Raw genomic sequence first — 23,974 nt, 5'->3', positions numbered from 1 at the left:
GAGAAAGTACAGGTCCATCTTGGAGATACGTCAGAGCCAGGATATTCTCAGTAGGAGTGCCCTGCAGACAGAGTAGAAGAAGCTGAAGCTTAGTTATTGGTCCTCATTTTTCCTTGTGCTACCTTCCATTTCCATTTGGTCAGTGTATTTTATATTCTTCAGTATTTCATTCAGATAGTTTTGTATAAGGGTATGTTTGACCCGTATTATTATGTCTGGATGATATCTCATTTGTGATATGATATTTTTTATTCTGAGTTTGTCTATTATATTCTTGCTGATTGTGATCGGGGACCTGTGACTTCGCATTGTACTTATTTCCAGACGCTTAGCGTATTAGATTGAGAAGACGGGGTCTAGCACTTATCTCTCCTCAGTCTAATACGTCGCGGGCTTGTTCACGTCCCGATTCCCCGGTCTTTTGGGAAGCGGGGCGTGACAGGATTTCTATAATTAACCAACACACTAAGCCTGTGTTAGTGTGTTCTAATATTTATGTGTGTGTGTGTGAGTGATCAAGGCTTGTATAATAATTCTAAGTAAAGAAAAAATAAAATACATTATCTCATATGTTCTTCATCTTCTTCACTTCATAATGATATTGAAAGTTGCATATAAATGGTAGTGCAATTGTATAGCACATATTGTATAAATTATTATCATCAAAATAATATCATGGAGACTTGATATTTAACATTCTCCCTCCTTTTTGATGATAACAAACAATTTATGCATATGTAAGTATTTTATAAACAAATTTAAACATTATGAAATAAACATACTTACTCATATTAGAGTCTATAATATTACATGAGTCTAATATTTATATCATTTCTCCCCCTTTGTTATCAACAAAAAGAGATAAACATTTATGCTAAACATGACATTATTTCTTCAACATGAGCTAATACTTCAAACAAATCATCCAGATTATGAACATAGTCCATAACTTCACCCATCCAAATAGGTAGACAAAGACTTGCCATAAAGATTAAAAGTTTCACAATGTTCATCACCATAATCTATTTAAAATATGTAGCACATATATTAACTATCCAAAAAACATCATAGTAATGTAAACACATAATCAACATACTTGACATAGTAGCAACATAACACATTATATATGTCTTAATATCAACCCACAACTACATAGTTTTTGATACTTAAACATAGATAACTAACAAAAAAAAAACATAATTGTTTTGAAACTAAACACTAAAACATTTTTGATACTTAAACATAGATAACTAACAAAAAAAAAACATAATTGTTTTGAAACTAAACACTAAAACATCCAAATCTAATATGATGCATGCATAGACACTAAAACATCCAAATCTAATATGATGCATGCATAGACTTCTAAGGTGCTAGAGGAGGTTGATGTCCTTGAAAGTATGCGCTAATCTTTGTGTCCAAGTCATCAAACTTCTTGATTAGCTCTTCTTGATTACTAATAATATAGGAATTCTAAGAATATAGAGCTCTTTGACCAGTTTCAAGTTCAAGAATACGTGCAGATAGTGTGTTGTACTGCACATCTGAAAAACATGAAGGTTCTGAAGGAAATGGTGGTAGTGGTTGACTAGATGAAGTTTCGGCTTGATGAGATGATTGAGGTATATCATGTTGTTGTTCTTGAGTAGGTGGAGACTCATTGTGAGGATTTTGATCATGAATTTCAAAATTAGTTAACTTCATTCTTGTAAGAGCATTGGAGTCAAAAAATTCGACAGTTCGAACAACCGATTTTTCAGAAGCTAGATCGACATTGAATTTTTCAAAGACTTTTGTTAAGAAAGCACCATAAGGAAGAGATCCTTTTGGTATTGCTAACAGAATTTCATAATAAACGGCAGCCCAATTTACTTGAATATTTCCCATAATAGCATAAAGAGCTTTTGCTAAATCTATGGAAAGGAAATGAAAGCTCCCCGTTTTTGGAAACATGTTATATGCTAGGATTCTAGCAATGAAACGAGGAATTGGACGGAGTTTATTTGAATTGTTCAATGGTTTTCCATAACCCGGAAGAAATATGTGATTAGACAATAGATTTTCATCATTCATTTTGATGGAACTAAGAGTTAAACCTTTATAGGGAATGTTAAAATTTTTTCCAATTGACTTAATAGTCAATTCAATTTCTATCCCTTTTACAAGTGTACTTAATTTTTCATGTCCACGAATTGTTTCCACACGAGTGATATTGGTGTAGAACAAATGAACCAAGAACAGATATGTACGTTTTCTATTTTCCGATGAAAATAATTCTAAAAGACCCACATTTTCAAAATAAGAACTGAAATTTGATGGTATGAAATCATCAAATTTGACGAATCTACCCGGAAGAATTTCGAAAGATGATATTTTATTGAATTCTTCAAGTAAATCCGGACTTTTTAAATAGACAATAATTTTATCATTAACATTAGAATGAGTTTGTTTAGCTTTCTTAGCTCTAGACATGATGAAGAACACGAAATGAACTTGGAAGCAAAGAAAGGATTGAAAAACTTACCCAAAATGATGAAACCCTAGATGTAGTTGGCTATTCTTGATTGTAGTCGACTACAGGACCTGAATAGAGCTTGGAATCAAGGAAGTTGTTGAAGAAATAAGTGGGAAAGATGAGTTTTTAAGATGCCCTAGATGAGGAAACAGAATTTCTGAAATGGGGAAGAAGAGTGATCGGTTATGGGGAAGAAAGAGGAAGTGAATTGGGGATTTTAAAGAGTTATTCTTGTCAAATACTTGAATGGTCAAGATTAGTTAAGAAAAAAAATTATGTGGTTTGGATTTGATCTAGATAAACAATAGATATAAGGCTAGGATTTGATCAGACAAATGAATGGTTGAGATTAAATTTTTGTAAGTTAAACTAGTATTGGGTTGTGGATTTGATTTTAAAAAAATCCAAAAGATTGAAAGTCAATAATATGTAAAATTGTTGTTAGTAGTCGACTATAAACAATAGTAGTCAACTACAGGTTGGTTGACAGAAAGTTTATTTTCTGACTGTAATGAAAAGTAGTCGACTACAAGAAAAATTAGTTGACTTACAGAAAATCCTATATACAATGTTTGTGCATGTAGTCGACTATAATGTAAATTAGTCGACTATAAAACCTGTGAATACAAATGAACTTTAATTTAAATCATCAATTGAACATATACCTAATTCACTTCTTAATTTAACATAAATTTCTTCTTTTAAAGGCTTTGTTAATCTATCTACCCTTTAAAAGAGCCAGTTCCTAAAAAACTTTATCCTCCCCAAATTAACCCTGAACTATTTTAAATATACCAGAATTTGACCTCCTACGCGTAATCAACATTAATCTACACTTCGGTAACGCTTTCCTCTCCGCAGAATCCGAAGAGGTCATCGTTACCTAAGCGTCTTGCTCTCCGCTGAAGCCGAAGAGTTCGTCGGTTACTCTTCTCGGCGCCCCACGAAATTCCACTCACTCAACAGCCATGGATGCCTTATCTCCTCCTCAAATCTCCTTCCTTCTCTCCTCATTTCCTAACCCTAATTCGATCCGTAATCACAAAATACCACCTTCCTCCCCAAAATCGAAGAAAGGAGCCTCCATTTCTTCTCGAACTGTACGCTGCTCCGCGACGAACAAGCCCTCGCCGTCCGCTGAGGTCAGGCAAGTTCTTATTTCTCAACCTTTAAATTTAATTTACAGGGTTTTTTTTGGTTCGAATTGGGAAATTAACTGATTTAATTGGGGATTCGTGATAGCAGTACGCTAGCTTGATTGAGAACTTGTGTATTTGTACTAAACCCTAGATTTAATTGGGGATTCGGGATAGCAGTACGCTTCATTTTATTCTAATAATTTTGCCCTATTTTCCGATTTTCTACAGATTTAATCGACAAGCGTTTAAAAATACAAACAACAGCTATATCGCAACAATAAAGTAAGTTTAGTTTAGTTGCCTGTGATCTCTTTTATTTTTGCAACCACAAATTCTATTTATTTAGTTTATTTGTGCAAAGGAGTTCATGAATTAATTGCTATATCAATTCTGTTTTGATCAGAAATCCATACAATTTTTAATCTAACTATTTGTTCAGATTTGATATGAATATATTATTTACGAAAATTCCAATATTTTATCTATAAAGGAGTTGAATGAATTCACAAATCCTGTAAGAATCTTTCTTTGTTCTTGATTGTTATCCTACATTAAGTTGTAGCAATCAGTAAGTCTTTGGCCCATTGCTGACTAGAATTTTAGTCATTATGCATTTTCACAAACTATTGTTCTAGGTATTGCGATATCGGCTGTTATTAATAATATCAAACTTGATTATGTTCCTTTTTTTTATTGAAGCAATGTGAAACCAAGGCCTGGACATGTTCTGTTGCTTATAATGTTTGTGATTCTAGATGTATGATTTTATAGAAAAAGTTGATGATGTTTGTGCTTTTGACTTGGGTATGGTAATTGATTGGCGTGGATCAGCTGTTGTACTTTGCTTTTTAAACATTAAGTTGATGAGATTTTCACTTCTAACATAGTCTCTTGCATCTGTAATCAGGTACTTTGATTCTTGTATCTTGCTATTCCTTGAGGTGCATAAGTACTTTAATGCACTGCTGTTGAAAAACTTAAATTATGCTGACACCGAAAGTTTTTCCTGCTTGTCAATGGTGGACTACTTGCTTATCAAATGCAGTTAAAAGATCCCTCTTGAACTTCAATTTCCAGATGTCGAGCTTAGAGGAGCCTCTAGGTCTCAACAATTTTCCAAGCTTAAGTGGGGTAGGTTGGATCCAGAGGTTTAGTCCTAACGCTTGGAGCCCCAGAGAATATGAAACTGAATTGGGTAATTGTTTGATTGAAGGTAGACAATGCAGCTCTTCAAATAGTTGCTCGTAAGTTTCACTTTCTTCTTCCAGAATTTTTCCAATTGTAAACTGATAGATTATTTGCCAATTATGCAGTTGATGTTGAATGTTAGCTCAATATAATTTGTTATATTTGCATGACCATTGCTGTGTAGATTTACATAAACCAAGATCCTGATATTTGTCATCATAACTCTGAAAGGTGCTTTCTTCAATTTCTCAATCTTAGGTTTAGAAGATTCCAAATGTATCTCCTTATGAACACCATCAATTGGATAGTTTTTTCCAGTTAGTTAATTTTCTCAACTGCAAGGTTTACCAAAAGATCAGAACAATTGGTGTGGTTTGAATTTATATTAGCACTATGACTAAAAGAACTAAGCCCTCGTTGAAGTTTCTTCTCTTGATAGAGATAAAGGAATAATTGTTCTTAAACTAAATTCAAGATTCATATTGCATGTGCTTATCCTTCATTACTTTTTGAGAATTAGATGCTTATCTTTTCATCACTCTTTTAGTACCACAGGTTATTTTCTTTCTTAGGCATTATTTTACCATTCATTCTATTGCGGTATTTGAAATGTACTTATCGAGCCTAATTTGCTTCTCTTCTCAGTGAAGAATATACATGGGGAAGGAAAACAAAGGATATATACTGCTCAGACTCTTTACTTTGGACGAGATCAAGCCTTTGTAGGAGTCGAAGGGTCTTTGATAATGTTTCTGATTCATGGTATTTACAAGGTCATCAAACTCGTCACTACCACTCATTAAGCAATGGTAGGGAGAGTGATCTAACAAATAAGGTGCTTGTGATGATGTAGAAAAAAAATTCCTTAGCCTAAAGTATTTTAATCTTTTCTATCAATGTCTCATCTATAATTCTATTGCTTCTGTCCTGATTTAGTTGACCTATTAATTTTATTCATTTTCTTGATCGAGCGCTTCATAATTATTTTGGAATCTGTTCTTCTGCCAAATAAGACCAAGGGAATTCTCCTCTTTTTACCATCTCCTTAATGCACTGTATGTTATGATTGTATGATAATATCTTATTAACAGCTTTAAAGTTGTCTCTTACTTTTTAAGCACTAATTAAGTTGTTCTAGATTTTCTCTTTAACTTTGTCTAAGTACTTGATTCTGCATGAGATGTTTCAAACTTGCAGTTCTTGAGGGTTATGCCAAAATTTGTAAAGATAGTCGAAGTTGGACCAAGAGATGGATTACAAAATGAAAAGAATACTATACCCACAGCTGTAAAAATTGAACTAATACAGAGGTTGGCCTCTTCCGGATTATCTATTATTGAGGCCACCAGTTTCGTCTCTTCGAAATGGGTACCACAGGTAATATTATCATACAATCTTTTTTCTATTTAAAAAGGGTACAATTTTTTTTATTTTATTTCATTGTTCTCTCTTATATAATAATTCAATTCAGTACAATACGATGTTTTAGTGTGATAGCTCATAAAGCAGCAAAGAGTCCTCTTCTCTACTCATGCTTTCAACTATTGAATCATTCACTTATGTGCTTGTTTTCCCCCCTACTCTTTGCAAAGTTGACATTGTTCTCTGAAGCTTATCCGTCTCCATATATTTGTATTATTGCCTTTCTTCATTGTCTACAATCTTTCTGTATACTTATCCCTTGATATATAATTTTCTCCATTAGACTTCTTAGTTTCGAGTGCATTTCCAGCTGTTTGTTTTTGTTCTGATATCTTGATGTGCCAACTACAGTTCGCAGATGGAAAGGATGTGATGGAAGGAATTAAACATATTGAGGGTGTGATGTTCCCTGTGCTAACACCAAATCTCAGAGTAAGCTAAATTATCTAACTGAACTCAAGAGCTTGTTTATACACTTCAGTACAAAATGGGTATTTATGAGTCATTTTGTCCAGGGATTTGAGGTTGCTATTGCAGCTGGAGCAAAGGAAGTCGCAGTATTTGCATCAGCTTCTGAAGCTTTTTCTAAATCAAACATCAATTGTAGCATTAAAGAAAGCCTTGCCCGTTATCTTGATGTCACTCTTGCTGCAAAGAAATTAGCCATACCTGTAAGAGGGTAAGTTCTGAGTGTTATCTACTATCTCTAGGCATTTCTTGAGTACCTTTTATCCAATTAAATATGATGATAATAGTTCAGAGGTGTCTGATTTGGGTTAAAGTCTTGTCAATACTCTGAGTGTTAATTGTTTTGATAAGTCCTTCTTCTTTTTCATATTATTCAAACATAATTCGCTCTATGTGGATGTAATTGAATATACAGAAGGTCATAATGCTATAGGAGATGCATGTTCCATGGCGACTTTTGTTATTGTTGTGCTGCTGATTGTTTTGTCATAAACCTAATTTTGCTATTTCAGGGGAAGGAATGTATACATGCAATTTTCTTAATGGATCAGAATTCACAAGGACAAAAAGGGGATCAGGTTGGTATAGTGCATTTGAATCAGTTCTTGCTGGATTAATGAATTGTATTTTGTAATCCATGCATGTTCCATGTATTATTGTTCTTTAAGGATTTCAATTATAGGTTGTGCTGTGATAATATCGAAAGTAATCTATTTGCAACCGGAAATGTTATGTATAATTTGTTGCTATGTTTGTGAGCATGTTAATATAAATAGTGAAATAGGAAAAAATAATTTAAATATAATTTAATATATACGAATACAAAGTATTAATAGAAATACGAATACAAAGTATGTCGAAGTGTTTTACTTCATGTTCTCATTTACTATGATCATTTATTTAAGGTGAATCCCGTCAAGTATGGGCATATCTTTTTGGTTCCTTATGGTAAAAATAAAAATATGGATATAACTAGAGTTGTTTTTTGTATATCATGTTTTGTTAGTCATATATTTTTAACATGATCATACGAATTCCCTCCCTGTTTTCTTTTTATTTTTCTTTTTCTTTTTCTTTTTAACAGTAAAAGAATATTGCAATTTAATATTATACCAAAAACCTTACAGTTTGTTGCTACCTGTGGAACAAGCTGCTTACTTTGCAAACCATTTACCGGTGGAACTTTTTCCAGTTATCATTGTATATGACTGCAAGGATAACAAAGGAGTAAGCATATCTGAGCTTGCAGATTATCCTCTTAAGACAATGATGTTTACAAGCCAAAACTTAAAATCAATTGTTGGATTAGTAGCTGAAATATGCTCTATTTTACATTAAGACAACAATTTCGTGTTCAACTTAATGTTCTCTGATTGTGCTACAAATGTTTTCCTGTTTCCTCAGGTAAATTCCAAACAACAGAGATGCAAATCTAAAGAAGAAAAAATGACCACTTTAACAAGCTCAGCAAGTCCAGCTCCAAACCTACTGTGAATATAATCATAATCCATGTAAGAATCATCAAGCGTATCATGCAAAAGTCCTGCAGCAACAACCGTCACATTAGCACCAATCTTCGCCAACAAAAGCACTGTCTCCACACAATGTTGCAAGTACGAATCACTGCTTGCTCTCATCTAACAAATCAAAATAAGCCCATTTCATTCTTCATAGAAATTATCAATAGAAAAAATCAATTTCATCTTATATTTTAGATTCTTCAATCCCAGAATCAAAAGAGCCAATACGTAGGAAACATAACATGGTGCTTAGAAAAAGGAAAGAGAAATCAGCTATACCATAACGGGAATAAAACATTATGATTCTTTTAGCCCTAAACCAACAGATATGGCAGGAATTCGTTTCATATTTAAAACTGATTATCTATAGAAAAATGCAGATAATTTGAATGAGTGGAACGAGAAGAGGCAGAAACGAATCTTTGACGACTATATGTTGCGTATGTCCTATTATGATTCTCCTGTTAAGCTTGCAGAAAGCAGCAATATACAGGTGATTTTGTTTTTGTAAGATATTTTTCTTAATCTTAAACTTTAGTTCATTATCTAATGCAAGATATATAGTATGTTTTTGATGTTTCACATCAAGTCATGGTTCCAAATCTGCATGCATTTCTTATCATATGCTATGCAAATACGCTCTCCGCGCTGTACACAAAATGTAAGAACCAATGTTGAAAAAAACGCGTTTTGTAGCGTAAAATCGCGTTTAACGTGACCTAGCGGTGGGATAACGTTACGTGGCGTTTTGAAATAGCGCAAATACCAAATAACCTACGCTATTTTGGCCATAGCGTACGATATATGGCGTTTCTTCATAGCGTTTGAAGACCTACGTTATTTGATTACTTTGATTAATGGCTGTGATCGGTGTTTTTCAGGCGCAAGGTGATCGTCTCATGCCCAGGTCCGCAAGAAAGAGGGTTATGGATCATTGGATCCTTTTTGGTTTCGAACTTGAAGTATTTTATGCTTTTGGATTGATTGTTAAGGCAAACATGGTTGATTTGGTGTGAAATTGTGATGATATATTGATTTGTGAAATTGAGAATTGCGATGATTATTCATATTTTTTTTATTTTGAATGTTATATATCTATAAATTATTTAAATAACAATAAATTATTTAACCTACGTTACGCTATGCGTTATCGCTACTGTAACTTAACCGGAGGTAAGCGTTACGCTATGCGTTATCGCTATTTTCAACATTGGTAAGAACCTTCTAAGATACTGCCATCATAAATAACTCAGTAATTATAATTTAGCACGTAAAATTTGCACCTTTACTTCTTCATATAACTTCTTCTCCCATGCATACAATCTGTCTAATGTGTCCTGATAGCTTCCAGATATCATACAACATTCTTCTGAGTAATTTCTGCTGATGAGGGGCCACTAAACAGAGAAGCAGGGTTAAATATCCTAGCTCCTGCACCGAGTAAAGATTTGAGACAACTATGTAAAAGCACAAAAATTAATTCCATATCGTCTACAATTTGATTACAAATCCCTTAAGATAAATACATATTATGCACGTGCATAAAATTTATTACATTTTATTTTGCAACTATGTCGAGTGAAGTAAGTATATGGTTCTTGGTTTTTAGCATCTTGCTGAAATTCAGACACGACACTAATTGTCATCTACTTGGTATTTCTATGACAAATTTAGGATTAATCACCAATCAATATACCAAAATGGAAACTAAACTTTGCAAATATCGGTTTACGTAATGTTATATATCTCCAATCTCTGGAGGGGAGAAAAAGTAACACACAAGCACAGAGATGATACCTGTAAGTTCAGTTGGAGCAGAGTACTGAGCACTGTTTGCTTCGAGCATGACTTAGACCTCTTTCGCAGAATCAAAGGTTCTTACAAACTGGTTCTCGATTCAAAAATTCGTTTTGTTTTTGATTCGTTTATATATAGCTCTGTAAGTTAAATGACAAATCATTTCGGTCCTTTATTATTTTTCATGCTATAGAATTTAAAAATTTTGTCGACATGCTCCACTCACTACATTACTGTATGGGATTGAACCCATTTTCTTTATGCATTTATCTTGACCAACTCATGGTTTCAAATGACTGTACATTACTTAATTGACCATATTATGCTAATTTTAACCAAGCAATGGTAAACTGTTGGGCCGTGATTGTGATATAGATTCATCTTCCAGCGGCTAGAGACCAACTCTCAACCTGCGAATGTGGAGGCTATTTTATCTACAACAAATAATCAAAAATTAACAGTGCATCATAGTCAAATTAATCTGAACGATTGGCTCCGGCATCTCTCGATGACCAAGGTTTCCAAGACATGAAACATCTTTGCTGTATTATTGATGTGAAAATTGCACCTTAATTCGGTACAGGTAAAGTTACTTGAAACTCTATAAACTATCATGAGATTTGTAGTTACATAGTAGTTAAGCTTTTATCAAAAGAATTACATCTCACATAAATACAATTTGGGATAATTCTTAGTTGCTGTTGTGTAAATTTCTTGTAAACTTATGAGGACCATTTCTCTCAGGTCAACAAGTTGCTGTTGTGCTATTTGCAGAATAGTTAACGGAAATAAGAGGGAGAGAGGGGTGATCAAGGAACAAAAGCTATTAAGCGAGAGGGTCCTACTAAGCTGGAGGATGGTGAATCTGCCAATTATAAACTAAATTTTTTTGGAAAATCTAAGATTGTAAAACAGAAAAAAAATGGTAGCGATTAACTACAGAAAATGTTGACAAGCTGTTTATTTGTATTATAGAAAATTGTTGGCATATGTTGGATGATTGCGGACAAATATGATTCAAGATTTTGCATTGAACAATTTTTCCCAATAACTTGCAATAAAAGTGCAATCATATACAAAGTTATTTTGTCAGTTATTCTAATTGGGTATTCTATGTTTTATGTAGCCTTAATTTACTCTCATGTAAATAACATTTAAGTTCTTATTTCATTACTTCCATTCCATGATTTTATAACAAAACTTTATAAATACAATTATAAATTTTTAAAAAAAAACCACGTGCATTGCACGTGCAATCCAACTAGTATATCTAAATTTTGTTTATCAGTGGGTATAAATTCTAACGAAATGTCACCTTTAAGCACATGATCACGTAAGAAATGATGTCTAATGTCAATGTGTTTTGTACGTGAATGTTGAATAGGATTTTTAGATAAATTAATTGCACTTGAATTGTCACACATTATGGATGATATGGGATAATTTATGCCAAAATCTAATAATGTTTGTTTCATCCATAAAACTTGAGCACATGCAAGACTTGCAACAATATATTCTGCTTCAGTCGTTAATAATGATACTGAATTTTGCTATTTACTAAACCAAGATACAAGTGAATGTCCTAAGAAATGACATGTTCCACTTGTACTTTTTCTATCGGATTTATATCTGGCAAAATCCGCATCACTATATGAAATTAGATTAAAAGTGCTATGTTTTGGATAAAACAATCCATAATTTGTAGTATCTTTAAGATATCTAAAAATTCTTTTCACTGCTTTAAGATGAGATTCTTTAAGATTAGATTGAAATCTAACACATAAATATACACTAAACATAATATCAGGTCTACTTGCAGTAATGTAAAGAAGTGATCCAATCATACCTCGATAAAGCTTTTGATCAACATTCTTACCATTTTCATCTTTGTCAAGTGATGTAGTAGTACTCATTGGTGTTGGGTTGCTTGTTGTATTTTCCATTTCAAAGCGCTTAAGTAAATCTTTTGCATACTTGCTTTGATTGATGAAAATTTCTTCTTTAAATTGTTTAATTTGAAGTCCAAGGAAGAAATTGAGTTCACCCATGTGACTCATTTTAAATTCATATTGCATAGTCTTAGCAAACTCTTGACAAAGATTGTTATTAGTAAACTAAAAATAATATCATCTACATATATTTGAATTAATAAAATATCTTTATTTATTTTCTTAATAAATAAAGTTGAATCTACTTTTCCAATATCAAATCCTAATGTTAAAAGAAAATTCTGTAATCTATCATACCAAGCACGAGGTGCTTGTTTAAGACCATATAATGCTTTCTAAAGTTTAAAAACATGATTTGAAAAATTTTCATGTTCAAATCCTGGAGATTGTTCTATAAAAACTTCTTCTTTTATAAAACCATTTAGAAAAGCACTTTTAACATCCATTTGAAATAAGTTTTACAAAAACTTCTTCTTTTATAAAACCATTTAGAAAAGCACTTTTAACATCCATTTGAAATAATTTAAAATTCATAAAACATGCAAATGCAAGAAGAATTCTAATAGATTCTAAACGAGCCCTAATAGATTCTAAACGAGCAACAGGTGCATAAGTTTCATCATAATCAATACATTCTTCTTGATTATAACCTTGCGCAACTAATCTAGCTTTATTTCTAACAACTTGAGCAATTTCATCTAATTTGTTTCTAAAAATCCATTTTTTTCCAATAATGGATTTATTTTGAGGTCTAGGTATAAGTTTCATCTAATTTGTTTCTAAAAATCCATTTTTTTCCAATAATGGATTTATTTTGAGGTCTAGGTATAAGATCCCAAACATTATTTCTAGTAAATTGAGTCTAGGTATAAGATCCCAAACATTATTTCTAGTAAATTGATTAAGTTCATCTTGCATAGGAATTATCCAAAAATCATCAAGTAGTGCTTCTTTTATATTTTTAGGTTCAATGGATGAGATAAAAGCAGTATGAGATATTAAATTAAAATGAGATCTAGTAATTACTTTGTCAGATATATTACCAATAATTAAGTCATGTGGATGATCTTTAACTTCTACAAAATCTTTTGGTAAAATATTTTGTAAATTATCATTATTTGAAACATCTAACATTTTAGAATCATTTTGAGAATCAACTAAATCATCATCATTATCTAAAACATTAGATGTTTTTGTAAAAAGTTCATCAAAAGATACATGCATTTATTCTTCAATAACTAATGTTCGTTTATTATATATTCTATAAGCTTTACTATGATTAGAATATCCAACAAAATTTCCTTCATCAGATTTAGAATCAAATTTATCTAAGTTATCCTTTGTGTTTAAAATAAAACATTTACAACAAAAAACTTTAAAGTAAGATACTTTAAGAATTTTATTATAAAATAATTCATAAGAGGTTTTCTTTAAAATAGGTCTTAATAAAACTTTGTTTAATACATAACAGGCTATTGATACAGCTTCTGCCCAAAAATATTTTGGTAAATTACTATCACATAACATGGTTCTAGCTCATTCTTGTAAAATTCTATTTTTTCTTTCTACAACTCCATTTTATGGAGCAGCACGAGGAAAATAAAAAGTATGTGATATACCATGTTTATCACAAAAATTTGTAAATAATTTATTTTCAAATTCACCTCCATGATCACTACGTATAGAGATAATAGAAGTAGATTTTTGATTTTGAATTCTTCTGCAAAATATAGAAAACTCATTAAAAGCATTATTTTTATGTTCAAGAAAAATTACCCATATAAATCTAGAATAATCATCAGTAAGAACAAATATATATCTACTTCCATTTAAAGATGCTACTCTAGAAAGACCAAAAAGATCTATGTGAATTAATTCTAATGGTCTACTTGTAGATATTATATTTTTAGATTTGAAAGAAGATTTGTGGATTTTTCCTTGTTGACATGTATCAAAAAAATTATTTTTTAAAGAAATATTAGGTAAACCATTTACTGAATCATTCTTAGAAATCTTAGAAATGTGTTTAAAGTTAACATGTCCAAAACGTTTATGCCATAAAATAGAATCATTAGATAATGCAATAAGACAATGTTCATTTGAAATATTTTTCATAGATAAAACATATATGTTATTCTTTCTATGGCCTTTAAAAATAATAGTAATTAAATAAATATCATAAATTAAGTAAGATTCTTTTTTAAAAACAATTTTATAACCTTTATCACAAAGTTGACTAATACTAAGTAAATTATGTTTAAGACCATCAACTAATAAAACATCTAAGTAAATTATGTTTAAGACCATCAACTAATAAAACATTATCAATAATAGGTTTGTTTGGATTACCGATAGATCCAATACCGATGACTTTTCCTTTGTTGTTATCTCCAAAAGTAACGGTACCACCATCCCTGTTTTGAAAAGATGATAATAATTGTATGTTTCTAGTCATATGTTTGGAGCAACCACTATCCAAAATCTATCTATCATTCTTGGGTACCTGAAATGATGAACATTTACAGTTTTGGTACCCATACTATGTTGGGTGTATTAAATTAGCCTTTAGGAAATCAAACCCTTGAAGAGTTTGATTTGCCTAAATAGTTAGTTGATAAACAAATATTTTTAATAAAATCAGAAATATAAAAATTCTTATGTAAAGAAGTTAATTCTTTTAGAACCCAAATATAAAAGAATTTTGATTTCTTTTTACACAATTTTTCATTTCTATATTTATACAAATCACAAGAAGGTTTTACAAAAATTGTTTTCTTCGATTTATTTTTATTAAATTGAAAACCTAATCCTTTTGTCTTTTGTGATTCTTTTTGAAAAGAAAGTATATTATTAAGATTTTGTTTCCCTTTATTGAATTTGCTAACATTCAAACATATATCCTCATATTTTGATTTAAAAGAAGAAATATCTTTATCTAAACTATTAATACGAATATTTAAATCATTATATTCTGATTTTAAATAAACATTTTCATTAGATAAACATTTATTTTCTTTAAGCAAAGAATAATTTTCTTCTTTCAATTCAATTACTTGAGAATTAGAAATAATAGAAAAATTAAAATCAGAAATTTATTCATATAATCTTTTATTTTTACCTTTAAGAAAATTATGTGAAGCCTTTAATCTCAAAAAAGTTTCATATAATTCATTAAAAGCATTTAAAAGTTCTTCATTGTCACTTACTTCATCTTGTGTCATAAAACACATGTGAGCACTTTCATTTTCTTCAATTTCTTCATCAGAAGATGACTCATCACTATCATCCCAAGTGACTACCAATGTTTTCCTTTTCTTGTTATTTTGAATGTTGTTAAAGTTGTTAAAATAACTTGATTTTTGCTTATTCTTCAACGTAGGACAATCTTTCTTCATATGACCTGGTTTATTACACTTAAAACAAAGAGGGTTATTTGAAATTGAACTTTTAGATTTAAAATTACCTCGTTTTATAAATTTTCAAAATTTTCGTGTAAACATGCTCATTTCTTCATCATCATCATCTGAATCTTCTTTATCGGAAGTAGTATTGAATACAAGTACTTTCTTGTTCTTTGATTCTTTATCATTCTTTCTATCTTCAATTTAAACTTCATACGCCATAAGGTTTCCGATAAGATTTTCAACCGAAAGAGTTGATAAATCATTGGCTTCTTTGATTGCGGTAACTTTCTTTTCCCATTGTGGAGTAAGTGATCGAAGTATTTTTCTTACCATCTCTACTTGTGTATATGTTTTTCCAAGACCAATGAGAGAATTTGTGATGTCGATGAATCTTGTGAACATTTCTCCAATAGTCTCGTTTTCTTTCATCTTAAATAATTCGAATCTGTGTACAAGAATAGAAATTTTAGATTCTTTAACTTTATTTGTACCTTCATGAGTTACCTCAAGTGTATGCCAAATATCATATGCAGATGTGGCGATTGACACTCTATTGAACTCATTCTTGTCAAGTGCACAAAATAATGCATTCATTGCTTTTGAATCCAAATTTGCATTATTTCTCTGTGAGGTAGTCCATTCTGAAAATGAAGTTGTTGGCTTCTCATATTTCGTTTCCACAACGTTCTAAAGTTCGCAGCCAATTGAGTGAAGATAAATCTTCATTCGGCACTTCCAATAGTTGTAGTTCAATCCATCGAACATTGGTAGACGATTTGTAGAGTGACCTTTTTTAAATTGTGATGTATTTCTATATGGCACCTTTCACCTTGCTCTGATACCAAATGTAGAATCTGAAATAGGTACACTAGAACACTAGAGGGGGGTGAATAGTATTTTTTTAAAAATTTATGCAGAGTAGATTATAAATTGTAAAGAAAAAATGACAATCTCAGAAATTCACAAACCACAAAGTTTTATACTGGTTCCACCAATCTGGTATACATCCAGTCCCCAAGAAAATCCCGCTTGAGAGTTTCCACTATAATTTTGAATAAACTTATAAAATCAAAAGCAAACCTGACCAATTTGCAAGTCCCTGTAAATTACAACATCAATTGACAAACACATTGCCAATTTACACACCAATCTCTAAACCAAGAGATTAACACCTCTCACAAACCGAGAGAACTTTTGAAGCAACAATTTAATTCCTATAAGCCTTGATTTGTAGTGTACTGTAGTAGTGGCTTAGGAATGATACTAACTTCTGTAAATTGTCTAGACAAGTATTTTAATAAGGATCAGAGGCAATTTCAGAAAACTTTTTTTTTCTCAAAATCTAAATTTTTTTTAACACTTGAAAGATGCACAAATATCAAAGCTTATGAGTATATCAATTTCGTGCATTTTTCTGAGCAAAATAACCTATTTATAGCCCTTGAAAAGACAAAAAAATTAACTTTAAAAACGTTTAAAAATGTTTATAAACAGTCATTAATTTAAACTTTAAAATATAGAAAAACTGTATCTGTAGTCGAATACAAGACATAGTAGTCGACTACACTGAGTTAAAATCGACTTAGTGAATCAGAAATTTTCTTAGTAGTCGACTATAATATGCATTAGTCGACTAGTCATATGTTTTACAGAAACATGACAGAAAATTTTGTAGTCGACTATATTAAGCATTAGTCGACTAGTTATGTGTTTTACAGAACATGACTGAAACTTTTGTAGTCGACTATATTCAACATTAGTCGACTAGTCATGTGTTTTACAGAAACATGACTGAAACTATTGTAGTTGACTATATTCAACATTAGTCGACTATATCTGATTTTTACAGAAAAATGTAATGTATGAAATGTTTTGACACTCAAATATTAATTATAAAATCTAATGGTTAATATAGGGGATTTCTATAATTAACCAACACACTAAGCCTGTGTTAGTGTGTTCTAATATTTATGTGTGTGTGTGTGAGTGATCAAGGCTTGTACAATAATTCTAAGTAAAGAAAATATAAAATACATTATCTCATATGTTCTTGATCTTCTTCACTTCATAATGATATTAAAAGCTGCATATAAATGTTAGTGTAATTATATAACACACATTGTATAAATTGTTATCATCAAAATAATATCATAGAGACTTGATATTCAACAGGTTCCATCTGTTGCCCAACGCAGCTTGCAAACACTGTGTTCAAATGCAAATTTTATTCCAGAATACAGGACCTACGTTTGACTCGTTTAAACACGAGTTGAACGGTTCCAGAAACTGTTTTTCTCCCCATAATCTGAGGGATTTCTGCCCCCACTTCGGAGAGGATTAAGGAGGCGGTTACATCCCATTCAGCCCTACTTAGAAGTAAATTAATGGGGCGGTTATACCCCTTAATCCCCTATAAATAACTGAAAAATCAGTTTAGTTGAGGGCTCTTTAGCTTGGGCAGATTAAGAGAGATCTTTGGATCCTTAAGCATTTTCAAATCTAGAGATCAGCAAAGGGCATTCTTCGACAACAGGAGCTATCTTCGTGCTTGGCTTGTCTAACCAATTACGGTTAAGATCAATCAACTCTTTTACAAGAGTTTAAACTCGCTATGAGTTATCAATTCGTTTAGAGTTTTAAACTTGCCACACAAGTCCTCCACAACGTCAAATAGTGAGGAGAAGATACCGTTCCAGTGAAACAAGATGTTCGATCATCAACGAGAAATAAACTCAACGCGAGTATTCGAGGAAGGCATCTCATCGCCACCGTGAAGAACCCAGATTTAAACAAAGGGGAGAATTCAGATCAATTCTCCTCTCTTTTGTAATCGGAATTCAAATTGTAATCGAGATCGAGAGAATACAAATCAAATCTCTTTCATTATTTTTACTATAAATTTTCCACCAAACAAAAGATAGCAACTCCGCTGGGGACAAGCTTCTCTGACGAAGAAGTGGTGACGCAATCCGATGTTCATCTCACTGGAACGACGGTTGAAACTCTCGTTGTAGAGTTCGATAAAGCCAAGTACGAGGAAGCCCACTCCTCCAGATCCCTTAGCCCTAAGGTTATGCACAAGATCCACAAAGTCTCCAAAGAGACTAAAGCTACAACTGCTCCAATTGCAACCGAATCGCCTAAGAAAGACTTATCCTTTGGTCCAGATTGCTCGGACAGTCCCTCCTCCTATGGAGTGGGCTCAGCTTTAGCCAAACCCGCATCAAGACGACGGGTATCAGGTCGTAAGAGGTGACAAACTTGATCAACACAGATGGTGACGTCGCTACAAAGGCCTTAAAGCAGGCTAAGAAGAATGCTGCTCGACGAAGGAGGAGATCCCTATGACGAGCACATCTCCGAGAGAATTGATCCTCAGATCAACGTGAGCTTCGTATTTGTGAGCCTAAACACGACCCTGTGCTTTGTGTTTCTGCTTCAGAATGCAAGCCTCGTGTCTATGAGCCCAAACATAGGCTTTGTTTGAATAAGACTGAGCGCAACCCTCAGGGGCGTGTTCCACAAACTGAACGCAACTCTCAAACATGCATTTCAGAACCAAAATGCTGACTTCAAGACTATGTTTCACCAGCAAAACCTGGAGCTTAGGCATGCGTTCGGGTAACAAAATTCAATACAAAACCTGGTGTATACCGTGGAGCTCCGAATACTCTGCGTAGCGCGATTAGATCGAGGGGCAGATATAAGAAGTCTTTGGATTCAATGCATCTCAACCATATCCATGCTCACCAGAAGCTAGTCTCATCCAATCATAGACTGGGGGGGTCCAATTCAAAACTCACGATCAGTAAGTAATTCTTCTCGAGTCTTTGCAACAGATTTTAGAGTGTTCATATCGAGGGAAAGGCCGATGCAACAAGTCATTCGTTCATTCTAATGTGAACGACTGATTCCTACGGTCCTCTCGGGATGTTAATGTTGTTCATATGCGGCCAAACCATTGGTGTTCGACCAATTAACGAACGTTGCCTTGCCCAACCAATGACGATGTTCGCACAAGAAGAAGTCTCCAGAGACCGAGTATCCTGGAGTCACTATCAATATGATCAGTAGAGGGAAAGCATTGGGTCTTAGTTCCGATGATTCTGAGACAAGTCGTTCACCGACCGTCAGAGAAATCGCTAACGAGTTTGAAGGAGTCTACCGATACACTCGGACGCGAACAAGAGTCATTCCCGCTGTCAACTATCTGAGGTTAGCCAGAGGAACTAATTTTGAGGATGGACATTCAGCCATTGTGGAGTCGTAATCATTAAGCTCTTTCGTTGGGCATGAGAGTTTAGCCCACATGGCAGAACATTCTGAAGATCTTTCAAAGAGGGTTGCTGAGCAAGACGTCATGCTCAAATCACAACAGAAGACCCTCAATGAACTCCTAACCCTGTTGACTCAAATCGTCGCAGACAAGGCCAAATCTCAGAAGACAGATTCGCCACCTATGTAAGAATCTTTCCGGAGAGGAAAAGCATCTTCATCCCGACCTCACACAAGCAAAGGGAAGGGAAAAAGTGGTTGATGACACTGCTTCTAACCAAGAAGCCCACAACCTGGAATCTGTTAGACCCTAGAGGGGGGTGATTAGGGTCTTATGCTAATCTAATCTGATTTTATACTAATTAAAACTAATTAACAAATATATTCTTGTAAGAAAGATATGCAAAGAGTTATGTGCAAGAATATACAATATGAACAAAGGGATATATCCTAGCAATGAGATATGTGGTGAAATATATGCAAGGATATATAAACTAACACAAGGGTGAAACAATATAATGGATGATATAAATAAGCAAAAGAACAATGGCGATATAAGATATGAACACAAGAAATAATTGTGCCAAAGACAAAGCAAACACAAGCAAATGATCACGGAGTTCGGACCTTCTGTCCTACGTCTCCGCTCCCCACTCCCGGGAAAAAATCCACTATCACAAGCGGGTTTTCTACGCTCACCCGAATAACGTTACACCTCACAATTTGATTCATGGAGTTCGGTACCCACAGCCTACGTCTCCGCTCCTTACCCCGAGGAAATCTCCACTACACACTCGGTTTTCTAGCTAACCAAAAACTTTACAATCTCACAATATAATAACAAATTAATTTGTTCTCTAATACAAGGAGAGAACTTAATTAAGCAAACTCACTGTTACAATCTCTCACAACCCCAATATACTATGTATGTAAATACTAAAAGCTCAATGTGGATGTGTGTAACAATGAGATAAATCAAATCTAAACTCAATATAAAACTAGCTTTAATAAAATGATAAACAAACAAATAGATATAAAGCTAGAAATAGAGTTTAGAAAACTTCTCAATGGATCAAGAGATTAAGGGAAGATGGTTGGAAGCTCAAGCACCAATAGGATCTCCTCAAGCTCTTGTGAAATTGATTTCACAAACCCAAAACTCTCAATTACTTAAAAGCTTCTTAAACACTCTTTTAAACAAACATTAAACAAGTTTAAACCCTTGTTAAACTCTTTTAAAACATTCTCGTAGGTTGTTAAAGAACTGAGATCAAAGGGTATATATAGCCTCCCAAAACCTCAGCCAAAAACCCCAAACAAAAGACCAAAAAGCCCACAGAATCCGAAAATCTCACGGTCGACCGCAAGCCACTTTCGAAGCTGAGAATTTTCATATCGAGGGAAAGACCGATGCAACAAGTCATTCGTTCATTCTAATATGAACGACTGATTCCTACGGTCCTCTCGGGATGTCAATGTTGTTCATATGCCGTCAAACCATTGGTGTTCGACCAATTAACGAACGTTGCCTTGCCCAACCAATGACGATGTTCGTACAAGAAGAAGTCTCCAAAGACCGAGTATCATGGAGTCACTATCAATGTGATCGGCACAGGAAAAGCCTCAGGTCTTAGTTCTGATGATTCTGAGACAAGTCGTTCACCTACTGTCAGAGAAATCGCTAACGAGTTTGAAGGAGTCTACTAACACACTTAGACACGAACAGAAGTCATTCCCCCTGTCAACTATCTGAAGTTAACCAGAGGAACCAATTTCGAGGATGAACATTCAACCATTGCGGAGTCCTAATCATCAAGCTCTTTCGTTGGGCATGAGAGCTTAGCCTACATAGCAGAACATTCTAAAGATCTTTTAAAGAGGGTTGCTGAGCAAGACGTCATGCTCAAATCACAGTAGAAGACCCTCAATGAACTCCTAGCCCTGTTGACTCAAATCATCGCAGACAAGGTCAAATCTTAAAAGACAGATTCGCCACCTAGGCAAGAATCTTCCAGGAGAGGAAAAGCATCTTCATCCCGACCTCACACAAGCAAAAGAAAGGGAAAAGTGGTTGATGACACTACTTCTAACCAAGAAGCCCACAACCTGGAATCTTTCTCTGATGAAGTAGGAGAGACTAAGAATAAACAGAATCTCCAATCTGCCAAAATGGAAGAATTGAAAGCCCGTCTTAATGCCATTGCTAACAGGAGCGTACTCCAAGATGAGGGAGTTGTTAGACCCTATCCTACCGAGTGGGATACAGCCCCTTATCCTCCAAAGTTCAAAGTCCTGACGTTACAAACATTTGACGGCACAAAATCACTAATGAACTTGTTAATCATTTTTTAACAAGAATAGCAAGTTTTTATTATAAAATCCCTAGCGGATTAAAGATTTTCTGGAATTATCCCAGTGGTAATAGACAAAGTTTCTGAATTTTACTCTAAGTGAAAATTCATGCCAAGTTAATATTACACCTCTGGTATTTCCAATTTTTTTTTAGTGTTTCAAGTAAAAATATAACACAGGAAGAAACAGTGGCAAAGTCTACGTATTCATCATCGTAGTACCAAAAATCCATGTCTTACATGCATAGGGGATTTTATCTTGATCCCTAATTAGAGATAAGTCTACGCCTAATACGCGTTGTCGGTTAGTCTTTTTCCCGTGAAAATGATAAAGTCTATATATTCAAAATTATAGCATCAAGTCTAAGAGGGTTCATTCTCTTAGCATAACGTTACATGTGGAACGAACTTAGATAATCCACATGCTAGCCCAACTCAAACGGTAGTCGGTAAAGGCTTATTAAATCCGTTGATGGTTGGGGATTTGCCAAAAATACTATGAATGTTTATGGGCCCATTAGCTGAATGGAGGTGAGCCGTGACGTGCGTTTGATAGCTTCTGCTCATGAGTAGCTTGTACCGTCGCTATAGTTTCTATTTGAAGCTCATCCTCACACTCCTGCGTGGAAAATCCCTTCAACCAGGATGTCTTCGAAGCGGGTGCAAAGAACAACTCCTTATGATAAGGAATCAACAGCTACAAGATCAGATTAAGATCCAAAGTATTCCGAAAATTCATCCCAGTCAATCGTGAACTTTTAAAAACTTTGGAGGGGGTTCTGTAGCCTATTTAAAAATCACAACATATAGCTTATCTCCATCAAACATCAACAAGGGATGTTACAATTCGATGACTTTCAGAAGGCTATAATTTGAAGACTTTCACGTAGATCGATGAATATTACAAATCAACAACCTTCACGATAACCGATGAAAGCTCTGATCAATGGTCTTCATAACCAATAATGAGAGTTGTAATCTTACGACTCTCGCATTTCAAAGAGATAAAGCGAAGATTATAAAACAACGATCATCGCGACATTCTGACTGAAGAGATTACAAGTCAACGATCTCCTCAATCCAAGACGCAGGACTCATCCCAGCATCCCAGAGGTGAAGCACAAGTGGCCTCATTCCAGAGTCAAAGCTAAGCAAACGCAGGTCCTAAATACTGCAAACGCAGCTTCTAACCGCTGCTAAACACAGCATCTAGCTACTGCCAACGCAGTTTCTAACAGCTACCAACACAGGTTCTATCTGTTGCCCAACGCAGCTTACAAACACTGTGTTCAAATGCAAATTTTATTCCAGAATGCAGGACCTACGTTTGACTCGTTTAAATACAAGTTGAACGGTTTCAGAAACCGTTTTCTCCCCATGATCTGAGGGATTTCTGCCCCCACTTAGGAGCGGATTAAGGAGACGGTTACACCCTATTCAGTCCCACTTAGGAGTAAATTAAGGGGAGCGGTTACACCCTTTAATCCCCTATAAATAACTAAAAAATCAGTTTAGTTGAGAGCTCTTCGGCTTGGGCAGATTAAGAGAGATCTTTGGATCCTTAAGCATTTTCAAATCTAGAGATCAGGAAAGGGCATTCTTCGGCAACAGGAGCTATCTTCGTGCTTGGCTTGTCTAACCAATTACGGCTAAGATCAATCAACTCTTTTACAAGAGTTTAAACTCGCTCTGAGTTATCAATTCGTTCAGAGTTTTAAACTTACCACGCAAGTCCTCCATAGCATCAAATCGTGAGGAGAAGATACTGTTCCAGTAAAACAAGATGTTCGGATCGTCAACGAGAAGCAAACTCGACGCGAGAATTCGAGGGAGGCATCTCATCGCTACCATGAAGAACCCAGATTTAAACAAATGGGAGAATTCAGATCAATTCTCCTCTCTTTTGTAATCAGAATTCAAATTGTAATCGAGATCGAGAGAATACA

General features: G+C 33.8%; 1 protein-coding gene across 1 annotated transcript; it reads left to right on the top strand.

Moving 5' to 3' along the window:
* The first annotated feature begins 3,879 nt into the window (after positions 1-3,879).
* LOC109827888 (hydroxymethylglutaryl-CoA lyase, mitochondrial-like) lies at positions 3,880-11,097 on the top strand. The gene is made up of 12 exons (XM_020394908.1): positions 3,880-3,936; positions 4,562-4,898; positions 5,488-5,677; positions 6,040-6,219; positions 6,616-6,696; positions 6,780-6,943; positions 7,245-7,311; positions 7,883-7,959; positions 8,137-8,345; positions 8,633-8,745; positions 10,438-10,632; positions 10,794-11,097. The coding sequence occupies exons 2-7, from the start codon at positions 4,639-4,641 to the stop codon at positions 7,273-7,275; spliced, it is 906 nt and encodes a 301-aa protein (XP_020250497.1). The 5' UTR covers positions 3,880-3,936; positions 4,562-4,638; the 3' UTR covers positions 7,276-7,311; positions 7,883-7,959; positions 8,137-8,345; positions 8,633-8,745; positions 10,438-10,632; positions 10,794-11,097.
* The last annotated feature ends 12,877 nt before the right edge of the window (positions 11,098-23,974 follow it).

This window comes from Asparagus officinalis, unplaced genomic scaffold, assembly GCF_001876935.1.
Source record: "Asparagus officinalis unplaced genomic scaffold, Aspof.V1 AsparagusV1_Un514, whole genome shotgun sequence".
NCBI lineage: Eukaryota > Viridiplantae > Streptophyta > Magnoliopsida > Asparagales > Asparagaceae > Asparagus > Asparagus officinalis.
Note: the sequence above shows the minus strand (reverse complement) of the source record. Positions and strands in the feature narration are given on the sequence as shown.

Coding starts and splice junctions, on each gene's coding strand:
- LOC109827888 (XM_020394908.1), top strand. CDS start 4,639: ATGCTGACACCGAAAGTTTTTCCTGCTTGTCAATGGTGGACTACTTGC. Junction 4,899..5,487: donor AGCTCTTCAAATAGTTGCTC/GTAAGTTTCACT, acceptor TTCTCTTCTCAG/TGAAGAATATACATGGGGAA. Junction 5,678..6,039: donor AGAGTGATCTAACAAATAAG/GTGCTTGTGATG, acceptor TCAAACTTGCAG/TTCTTGAGGGTTATGCCAAA.